Here is an 11,115-nt window from a genome sequence, read left to right on the forward strand (position 1 = left end):
AGGTGGGCTACATGGCTATGTAGGCGAATCATATGGAACAGGTATTGTTGGAAACTTGCGTTGCTTTAACTGTCAAATATGTGATGATGTGTCGTTCATCTTAGTTTAGAATTACTCACTGAAAACAATAGCCAAATGGATGGATGCAATCCACCTAAACCGGTTTGTTTTTTGGCCCATGAATACTAGGAGTAACCGATTTGATCTACTCCAGTTGAATCGACAAAATAGAGTTGGGGTTGACGCCACAATTTTTCATGAAATGTAATATTATAAAATCACGACCAATGGCCTTTAAGTGAAATCAAATTCCAATCCTCAACTCCAAACTCAATTATGAAATTCCAACTGGGAGTAACATGCGTCGAGCTAGCGTTCTACGACATTCTATATTTTCTCTTGGTCATTCAGATTTGTGGCTAATTTAGAGCAATGTTTAGGGATAGATAGTAATTGTTGAAGTTTTTCTACTTGGAAATATCGATTCAAGATTTTCTTTTTGGAATCATCTTAGACCTAATTCCTATTACTTTAACGGGATTATTTGTGACTGCGTATTTGCAAGACAGGCGTGGGTGTCAATTGGATGATTTAGTGTTTTGATGATCCAATTTTATTGACTGAAACTTTTGAATTCATCACACACATGTTGGGCATAACATTCTTTTGGAAGAAAAAACAAACCACACTACACACTTAGCTCGGAGTGCAACAATCAATAAAAAAAGATTGGACAAATGGGACTATCACAATCTTCCGTAATGCCAAGCATAGTTATACCCGAACGAGTGGACAAAACTTGACACTGACTAAAGCGACACAGCTAATTAAGAATAAGGAATGAGCAACCTACGCGTTTCATGGTTATCAAGAGTAGGGGTGAAAGCGGATCAAATTCGGATGAATAACACTCATAGCATACCCTATTTCACATTAATTTTTGGATTGGGTAAGCGAAACAGATGCGGATTCAAATGTTAGAGTATGCAGATTCAGATACTGGATTGTGCGAATTAGAACATGATACGGTACAAATAATGGGCTCTTACCAGAAACGATCAAATGCCAATGAGGAATATATAGAGCTTCAAACTAAAGTTATACACAAACAATGATCAACTATTAATACTTACACACTTTAAACACACATAAAGCAACAGAAGGCGCTAAAATAAGATAAATGAATCACTTCAAACACATGTCTCATCTCATAAGCAAACGAAAGCACTCACATATTAATACTTGAAATTCATCCATAAGTGGATATCCATATTTAAAAGGCAGGGTTATCCGGCGAGGAAAACGGATTATCCTACGACGTCTTATATTAGTAATGCCATAACCTATATTGTCGATCATACTTGGATTCGAACCGGTTTGTGCTGGATGTTAAAAATCTCTTATTGTATGTTCTATAATTTGGATTTGGAAATAGTTTCACCTGAAAAATTTCCTAACCACTTTGAACCTTTGTACAGAGCAAGAGACATGTGGAAACACCTACAACTTGTTTTCCTCCCCTAACACTAGACAACTAGGGCAAACTCTCCCCTTCAGATTTCACCGACGATCCCGTGATTTCGCCCCCCCCCTTCTGCCTGCTGCTCCAGCGGCCGGTGGCCGGGAGGGGGATCCTTGTGCCTCCGATCCGTTTAGTAGTTTCGGTTAGGGTTTTTGAGTCCTCGTAGGTTCGTCGTTCAGACAAATGGCGGTACTTCTTCCTTGAGTTTGTCTACCAAGCTTCGATCCTTCTTGAGTTTGTTTATCTGGTCGTAGTTGACAAAGTTCCGACATAGATTCCTGTTGTCTCCTTGGGACAATGAGTTTAAAATTTCTCGTCATGTGGTGAGATTTGATGTAAGGTGTTTTAGATCTGTGCAAGGGTTCAACGTTGATGGCTCCAACTCCAAGACTCTGGCTCTTAAGGGCACGTGCACGGAGACTTTCTGGATGTCATCGACAAGGTCAGGCCGGCTTCGATAGGGGAACGACACATTGACGACTCGCTCTGATGGCAGTAGTGGTCGCTCAGTGGTCTCAAAATTTTGATGTAATGTTTATTATGTTTGAGATGCCTTTTACTCACGATGAACTTTTATAAAAGTGTTGATGCTTTCGAGAAAAAAAATCATAACACTTAATCAAGAGCGTCAAGGAGACCTGTGACCGATCACTAATCAAACCAAGATCTTTTCCCCGCTTTTACAGGCTTTCGGCGCTCAATCAAATCAAATCGGACACCGGAGCAAGCAAACCAGCCAACGGAAGCCCGAGCCAAGCGAAGCAAACAGAGCCCTTGCCGTTTCCGGCTCCCACCCCTGAACCACCCCGAAAGCCCCCTCATCACCATTCCTCTTCCTCCCATGGCGGCCTCCTTTACTCCTCCTCCTCCTCCTTCCCCACCCCCACCCCCACCACCACCGCCATTCCCCAATCGCACCACGCCCGCACCGGCCCCCAGAGCGCCAGAAGAAACGAGCCCTTCCTGGCGCCGCCGGAGGAGGAAGAAGGAGGAGGGATGGGGCGCGGGAAGATCGAGATCAAGAGGATCGAGAACCAGAGCAACCGCCAGGTGACCTTCTCCAAGCGCAAGAACGGGGTCCTCAAGAAGGCCAAGGAGATCAGCGTGCTCTGCGACGCCGAGGTCGGCGTCGTCGTCTTCTCCAGCGCCGGCAAGCTCTACGACTTCTGCTCCCCCAAGACCTCGTGCGTGCCCTATCTGCCCCCTTTCCCACCCTGAATCTCGCTTTTCAAGGAGCGCTTTCCTCGGCTCTTCGTAGTATGCTGTTTGTGACTTAATTTTTGACGTTGGGTTCTTCGCTGTTGGCAAATATGCAATCCTTAGCTGCTTGTAGGTGTTTGTATGGGAGTGTACATTTATAGTCACTGCAGATAGGTAAATATTAGAGTCATATGCTGCTACTCGTATCAATAACTTGCCATGAACGGAATCGGGTTGGTCTGAATGTTTTCTGCTTGACTGGTTACGTGCACGTTTAGAAAAAGTTTAAGTGGGTAGGACCAGACAACTCATACTCCCCTTTTACCTGGACTGGATGACATTTTAGGAATCTAGAATCACTCGTTTCTGTTAATGGCACGTTTAGCAACCTTTTTGTCCCTGAATTCATGCATCGTTTTGGTGGGGCATAGGCTATCAAGAATCTTGGAGAAGTACCAGACCAACTCCGGGAAGATACTGTGGGATGAGAAACACAAGGTAATTCTTAACCTCCAAAACATATCGATGTATGCTTGCTTTCTTAAAGCCTGGCTGAAAATCCTTTTCCAAGAAAAGTCTTTTTAGAGCTTTTTTTTTCTTCGAAGAATACCACTTGTATTTTGTTGAATGGACTGAGTGGAATGACCTGTTCCTGTAGTTCAGAAAAAAACAGTAGAATGACTTGTCATTGATGGACATGTCCACCGTTTCAGAGCCTCAGTGCGGAGATTGATCGAATCAAGAAAGAGAATGATAACATGCAGATCGAGCTCAGGTAATTTCTTGGACTGAATGTTTCTTTTTCCTTGGATGTCCTGTATACTGAGATTTTAATCGCCCATTGTGATGGTACAGGCACTTGAAAGGCGAAGATCTGAACTCGCTGCAGCCCAAAGAGCTGATCATGATTGAGGAAGCACTTGATAATGGGCTGACAAGTCTGCATGAAAAACAGGCACTATAATTGTTCAATTTGTTGATTGACATCAAAAGATATTGTCACCACTGTAATGTGTTGAGAAAAAATGTTTTGGCTTCTGATGCTGCTTTATTCTGTTGGTGCAGATGGAGCACTATGACAGGCTCGTGAAACATGTATGTATGTCCTAGTTTTGCATACACGATTACGTGCTCTGCATATTTGTTGATCATAATGCAGTTCTTTCAGTCTGCCCTCATCCATTATTTTATTGGCTAACTGCAGGGTAAGATGCTGGAAGATGAGAACAAGCTGCTGGCCTTTAAAGTGGTAAGTGACCTTGCAGATGGCTCACTTGTGGAGCTTCTATTTGAATAAGCTGCATCTGTTTTCGCTGAAGTTAAGCATGTAAGCTGAAAACTATATTTGTGAACTGTTTAAATGCTGATTGTTTTTTTTAATGAAATTTTGCATGAACAAAACCTATATTTGCGGACTGTTTAAATGCTGATTATTTTTATAAATTTTTGCATTTTTTTTTTGGAAAAGGGGGTTTACCCCGGCCTCTGCATCAGATCGATGCATACGGCCTCTCTTATTAATGAAATAAAGAGGTTCAGAACATAAGTCTTACAAACAAATGAAAAAAGGTAGCACGTAGCTCACACAGAGCAACGACTAAAAGACACAAACGGGAAAAGCCACAAACCGGCTGGCATAATATCAGGTAGGTAAACTAGATGCCTATCCTATTACATGATCGCCATCCAAACCGGTTGAAGATATCCCGCGCAACCGTCTCCCACCGGACAGATCCAGTAACCAAACGCTCCCTGGCCTCCGTCGGAGTGAGTAAGGACCAAGTACGGATCAGCGCCGTAGCCCGGAACAACACCTGCAAAAAATGAGTATTTGATGTCCTGTTAAAAACCAAGTCATTCCTGCAGTTCCAAATTGCCCATAATAACGCACATACTCCTACACGAATTTGTCTGGCTGTTTCGGGCTCCGTCCCGAGCAACCACGCCCCAAAAAGCGTGTTTACCGATCTCGGTGGAGTAATATTAAAGGCAATTTGCACGGTGCGCCACAACCCTTGTGCCAACGGGCAATCAAAAAATAAATGTTTGATAGACTCATCCCTATCACAGAAGCTACACCTAGTAGATCCTGTCCAGTTGCGCTTAACTAGATTGTCCTTTGTAAGAATTACCTGTTTATGCACAAACCACATAAACACTTTAATCTTCAAAGGAACCTTAACGTTCCAGACTACATTGGACGTAGGTATCACGGATGAATTAATGATATCAATATACATAGACTTGACGTGAACACCCCAGTTCTAGTTAGCTTCCAATACAACTGGTCGGGCTGAGGATTTAGCTGCACCTCCATCAGCCTACGGACCAAGTGAAGCCATGCTTCCCATCTCGGTCCAGCAAGCACTCTTCTAAACTGGATGTTAAGGGGAATCGTCTGCATTACTGTGGCCACAAGGGCATCCCTATGCTGAACAATACGATACAGCGCTGGATACTGAGAAGCCAGAGGCGTGTCACCCAGCCACGTATCCTCCCAGAATCGCGTATCAGCTCCATTACCAACAATACATTTCGTTCTGTTAAAGAAAGTGGATTTAGCCCTCATTAGCCCTTTCCAGAACGGCGAGTCTGTAGGTCTCATAGTGACTTGGGATAAAGTCTTTGAGTACAGATATTTACTCCGTAAAATCTGCGCCCATGTTGCCTCTGTCTCAGAAGACAGCTTAAACAGCCACTTACTCAGGAGGCACTTATTTTTAACTTCAAGATTTTCAATGCCAAGTCCTCCTTGGTCCTTTGGTCTGCAAATAATATCCCATTTGGCCAATCTATACTTCCTCTTAGATTCATCACTCTGCCAGAAGAAGCGAGACCGATAAAAGTCTAGTCTCTTCCTCACCCCAACTGGTACTTCGAAGAAAGATAGCAGAAACATAGGTAAACTCGTGAGCACCGAGTTAATGAGAATCAACCGGCCTCCATAAGACATGAGTTTTCCTTTCCAACAACTTAGTTTTTTCTCAAATCTATCCTCGATGGTCTTCCATTCAGCATTCGTTAACTTACGATGGTGTATTGGAATACCGAGATAAGAGAAAGGAAGAGACCCACTCTCACATCCGAACAATTGTGTATAAGCTTCCTGTTCGTCTTTGGCTCTACCAAAACAGAACAACTCACTTTTATGGAAATTAATCTTCAGCCCAGACAATTGTTCAAAAAGGCATAATACTAGTTTCATGTTCCTCGCCTTGGCCAAATCATGTTCCATAAAAATGATTGTATCGTCAGCGTATTGCAGGATGGATAAACCACCATCAACCAGATGAGGCACCACTCCCTCCACCTGACCAGCCTCTTTGGCCCTCCCAATCAGGATCGCATGAACAATAATCAAACAGTATGCATCATCGGCAGAGGCTGGGGGTAATGGAAGCTTCCATTTTCTAGAAAAGAAACTTATCAAAAGTAGGTGCATTCTATGTTTTGTTAGCAACATACATGAAATTGCTGAATGAGTTGAATGCACTCACACTCAACGATCCTTCCATCAATAAGAAATGTTGACAGTCATTTGGTAATACCACCTGATTCCATGCAGTCTCCACCTGAATTTTCATTTTAAAAGAGCGCAAAACACGCAAATTAATAGAGCATAGAGTGGGGGATAGGGGCACTACATTATGCAAGCGCACCGTGTACAAGTTATATTTGCATTAGTTGTTACCAAAGGAACCGTGTATGCTGAAGGCTGTCTGTTTTTGTTCATCCTCATCCAGCACCAGCATGATATCGCCTTGAGCGGGAGCATGAGGGATCTTGAGCTTGGGTACCATCCAGACAGGGACTTTGCAGCCCAGATGCCGATCACCTTCCGTGTGCAGCCTAGCCACCCCAATCTGCAGGAGGACAGCTAGGCCGCCGACTCTCCACGCCACTCCATCAAATGTATCCCCCACTGGCTTGTATGTCCATCATGCATCTTGCCAGTTGTATCCTTCGTTTGTTATCTGTTTGGACGAACAATTGAACATGTTATACGTAGTAGCTTGATGATGTGTCGATACAGTCGGGCTCTAAAAGCTGTGCAGCCGCCGCCTGCCGCCTGCTGATCTGCCATACTGTAAGTTTGCACGACCATTGGAGCTGAAATATCAGTGGACTGGTATTGTATCTGCATGTTGTTTCCCTGATCACCACAATTGCTGGACGGTGAATAGTTTGTAATGACAACAGAAACATTGTGGAAAATCTTGATTTGATGTGAACTTTTATTTCATTCCGCATTTTGTACATGATCCATTCGGTATTTCAGCACAAGATAATGCGGTACACAATCCATTTACACCAAGAAGAAAAGCTATAGTACAATACTCCGAACTTCAGTTACAAGTTGTAGTTTACTGCAGTATGCAAAATGTTAAGTACATAAATTCCAGTCCAGCTTCAGCTTCATCTGTCAACCCCTGACCCAGGCTCACCTGAGCATGTCGCCGAAGTCCAGGAACGGGCCGCTCAGAACCGACGAGGCACTGAAGTTGCCTTCGCCTAAGTCGAAGGGGATTCTCTGTCCGTACGGCTGCGGCCGGTCCGGCAAGTCTGGCACGTCCACGTCACCCTCCAGCATCCTCAGCGCCTCCGGCATGGTGGGACGGCACGCCACCGTGACGTGCGCGCACAGGATGCCGACGAGCACGAACCTCTCCATGGCCGCCACGGTCGCCCGGCACTCTTTCTCCAGAAGCAGAGCTTCGGCCAGCACCTCCCTCGTCCGGCCAGCCTTGACGAGCATCCACCCCCAGTCCGTCACCAGCACCATCCCGGACGGCTCCGCGAGGTCCAGCGCGGGCCGGCCGCTCATCACCTCCAGCACCAGCACGCCGAAGCTGTACACGTCGCTCCTCTCGGTGAGCTGCCCGTACAGCGCGTACTCCGGCGAGAGGTAGCCGTGCGTGCCGGCCACGCGCGTCGTCAGGTGCGACTGCCCGTCCCGGCTCCGCCGAGCCAGCCCGAAGTCCGCCACGCGCGCCCGCATGTCCTCGTCCAGGAGTATGTTGGTCGCCTTGATGTCCCGGTGGTAGATCCCCGGCTTCACGCCGTAGTGCATGTACTCCAGCCCCCTCGCCATGTCGAGGACCACACTCCTCCGCTGCGCCCATGGCAGCATCACCGCCGCCCCGTCCTGCTGCTGGAAGATGTAGCGGTCGAGCGAGCCGTTGGGCATGTAGTCGTACACGAGGAGCATCTGCCTGCTGCCATGGTCGTCCGGGTCGTCGGCGTCGGTGATGCAGCACCCGCGTAGCGGCACCAGGTTCCGGTGCCGGAAGTGGCTAATGATCTCCACCTCGTTGGCGAACTCGTCGTCCCCGCCGTCCACGTCCGGGTCCAGCATCTTCTTGACGGCGACCACCGACCCGTCCGCGAGCACGCCGCGGTACACGACGCCGAACCCGCCGCGGCCGATGATGTTCCGCTCGGCGAACCCGCCGGTCGCCTTCGCCAGCTCGCGGATATCGAACAGCACCGAGCCGGTGTTGGGTCGCTGTCGCGACGGCCGCCGCTCATCGGACAAACCGCGGTTCCTACCGCTGATGCCGTCGTGCCGCTTCGTCCAAACGAGCAGCGCTATGAGGGAGACGAGGAGGACGGAGGCGATCGGGATGACGGTTGCGACTGCGATGTTGGTGTGGGTAATGGAGCCGGAGGCATTCGAGGATGTGGGGGATGTGGTGGAGAGAGCGAGGCCGAACGCGCATGCGGCGGTGGCAGGGGAGGTGGGGCCGGCGGGATTCGATACGCCGGCGGCGTAGAGGGCGGTGAGGTAGAAGCAGTTAAGGGAGTTGGAGGTTTTGCCGGCGGCAGCTGTCAGTCGAGCCAAGGCATGGATCCCGGCGGCGAGGCAGTCGTAGCAGAGGGACGTGTCGGTGAGGTTGGAGCTGCAGGAGGAGTTGAGTTCCCCGGCGGCCACGTACTGCGCGGCTGTTGTGACGCCGGCGCAGTAGGACGGGGAGATGGCGAAGTGGGACGGGACGGGGAAGCAGGCCGGCGCGAGGGAGCGCTGGAGCGAGAGCGGCAGCGAGGCGATCGCGTCGGAGAAGGCGTGGATGCAGGCGGCGGAGGCCGGCGCGGACGGAAGGCGGAAGAGGCCGGTGGCGCGCAGGCGCGCGGCGAGGCCGATGCCGAGCACGGAGAGCAGGGTCATGCAGCAGGAGGTGACGTTGGACACCGGCGGCGCGCACGGCGCGCGGTCCCACGGGAACGTGCTCACGTAGCCCAGGTCGAGTGGGCACGCCGGCGGCGGGTTGGCGCCCCCCGCCGCCTGGCGCAGCGCCAGCGCGGCGACGAGGAGAAGCCGGATAAGGCCCGCGACGGTCGCCATTGGTTTCGGCGGACGAGCAAGCGCCAGAGCGCGAACAGAAGGTGTGAACTGAATCAACTGATCCAGTCGGGTAAATTACTCGGCACTGGAGTCTTTGGCTTGTGGGGGCTGCCTGACAGCTCGGCGTGGGGCCCGCGTGGCAGTGAGCGAGCGACCCAATTTCGATCTGACTATCTGAGACGCAGGAGAGTAGCAGATTTCTCATTTCTCAGTCGGTTAAAAGCTCAGCTGTCTGGCACAGTTTCTCTTCAGGCGCCGTACTGATAGCGGCAGGTCGTCGCTCATGGCGAGGATCATGAGAGAGTTGGTTCCATGTGCACTTTTCTCTCACGGGGCTCGACAGCTTTTGCAGCGGCAAATTGATCTGATGATAACGATGCTTGATCAGGCAGAAGAACTGGCTGATCTATATTAGTTTATCATGTCATCATGTCTTCTGGTCGCCCATGTCCGGTTATCATTGTGCGTAGTGCATGTACTGCGGCACCGTCGCCACGTCGAGGATCTCGCTCCTTTTTCTTTACATGTTTTGTCACTTGACTAAGATCTAGCCACACTTATATAAAACGAGATTAAACAAGACATAGACACATATTTTTTGAGGAAAAAAACCATGAACGGACAAAGGCGCAGCTTCACAATGATGAAGGTGTTAGGGCATCTCCATGATGATCCTTAAAACGGACACGGTATCCGTTCGCGGATGGGTCTGGACATGGGAGCCGGCCATCCAACCGCGCCTTTATACATTTTAAAGTGAATTTGACCAAACCAACCTTTTCATGTAACCTAGTCTAATTCTTCACCGGCACCCGTCCTCCAAGTTCGTATTGTTCCCTTCCCTGTCCATGTCCGGCGACCGTGAGACCCGCGAAGTTAAGGTGCGATTGTCGGCGAGGAAGAGTAAAACATTGGACACAGACCAACCCACATGAGACTCGGGGCGTTCTTTTTGATTTATAAGAGCATGCACGCGGTCTTCACAGTGTAGTTGCCAAATTTCTCGAAGGCCCAAGCACTGGCGGAACTTCAGCAAGGCTTAATGGGCCGTGATCCCTCCCAGGACTAGAGCAAATGTTTGTAAAGTCTAGGCCACAACATTGACCTACACCGATGGAGAGCGGGAACGCCTCCCTGTTTGATAGGTATATTCAGAATAGGCTTAGCATTCGGAGCAATGAAATTACGCCGGATCAGTTGTTACCGCCACTACCAGTTCTTCGATCAATGGGATCGGAGACCTTTTCAATGGAAGTGTTCGGTGGCTTCAACAATCAGTTATAGAGATCTCCCCAGGGATCTAGTTATCTACAGAAATTGAACTTCCATCTCTAACACACTTAATCAAATCAGCCTTGATTGCCTCCCTACAAGCGGAGATCACCTTACATGTAGCTGAAGTAGAGTTAGGAACGGTTGCCTACATGAAGTATGTGTCCTGGAAATAGCACCCAAACGCCATCCATACTACCGAGCAGTGCCAGATTGAATTAATGCGGGTCCCGAAATCCCATGCCTTCCTTGCATTTTGGTGTTGCCAGATTACTCCAAAAAACCCAATGCATAGACACACCTTCTTATTAACAAAAACATACTCATAGAGTATGTGGGGATCGCCTGAATAACCAACTTCAAGAGAGTTTCTGATGAGCACATGGGTACATCATACACGACATTTTCAGAAAAGTGCACAATTTAGTTGGAAAAAATTACTAAGCTGAATCAAGCAAACACATGACCAGGTGAACGCTAACTTAAGTTCACCTTGTAACCTTTATACCATAACTATGCTTTCATATCCATTGTTTTTGGTTGAACTTAGGTATCACATGGAAGAAATCCAAACGCAAAAAACCTCACATCATTTGGAGTTGTGAGTCAAAAGTACTTGTCATTCTCGTGGAAGATGTTCAGGTTGTCAAGGCTTCGCGAATTTCCGAGGAGCTCTCCAACAACTCCTAAAGTTGATTGCTTATTCCCCCAAGAAAGCCATGCAAGGCTACTTACTTTTGAGTCCTTTTCACATCTAGCTAAGGGGGGTTGTCCCTGC

At 48.3% G+C, this 11,115-nt stretch overlaps 2 protein-coding genes across 2 annotated transcripts; one reads left to right on the top strand and one right to left on the bottom strand.

Annotated features, from left to right (window-relative positions):
- Positions 1–2,396: 2,396 nt before the first annotated feature.
- On the top strand, positions 2,397–6,960 carry LOC119277962 (MADS-box transcription factor 2). The gene is made up of 7 exons (XM_037559314.1): positions 2,397–2,706; positions 3,154–3,220; positions 3,436–3,497; positions 3,578–3,677; positions 3,788–3,817; positions 3,927–3,971; positions 6,466–6,960. Exons 1-7 carry the CDS (start codon positions 2,519–2,521, stop codon positions 6,601–6,603), a joined length of 630 nt encoding a protein of 209 aa, XP_037415211.1. The 5' UTR covers positions 2,397–2,518; the 3' UTR covers positions 6,604–6,960.
- Positions 6,961–9,110, bottom strand: LOC119277961 (probable receptor-like protein kinase At1g11050). The gene has a single exon (XM_037559313.1). It carries the CDS (start codon positions 9,063–9,065, stop codon positions 7,164–7,166), a length of 1,902 nt encoding a protein of 633 aa, XP_037415210.1. The 5' UTR covers positions 9,066–9,110; the 3' UTR covers positions 6,961–7,163.
- Positions 9,111–11,115: the final 2,005 nt, after the last annotated feature.

Source organism: Triticum dicoccoides, chromosome 3B, assembly GCF_002162155.2.
Source record: "Triticum dicoccoides isolate Atlit2015 ecotype Zavitan chromosome 3B, WEW_v2.0, whole genome shotgun sequence".
Lineage (NCBI taxonomy): Eukaryota > Viridiplantae > Streptophyta > Magnoliopsida > Poales > Poaceae > Triticum > Triticum dicoccoides.

What these genes read in the sequence shown, in the direction of transcription:
- LOC119277962 (XM_037559314.1), top strand. Translation starts at nt 2,519, where the DNA reads ATGGGGCGCGGGAAGATCGAGATCAAGAGGATCGAGAACCAGAGCAAC. An exon ending in TGTGGGATGAGAAACACAAG is followed by an intron (nt 3,221 to 3,435) that starts GTAATTCTTAAC and finishes CCACCGTTTCAG; the next exon opens with AGCCTCAGTGCGGAGATTGA. An exon ending in AACATGCAGATCGAGCTCAG is followed by an intron (nt 3,498 to 3,577) that starts GTAATTTCTTGG and finishes GTGATGGTACAG; the next exon opens with GCACTTGAAAGGCGAAGATC.
- LOC119277961 (XM_037559313.1), bottom strand. Translation starts at nt 9,065, where the DNA reads ATGGCGACCGTCGCGGGCCTTATCCGGCTTCTCCTCGTCGCCGCGCTG.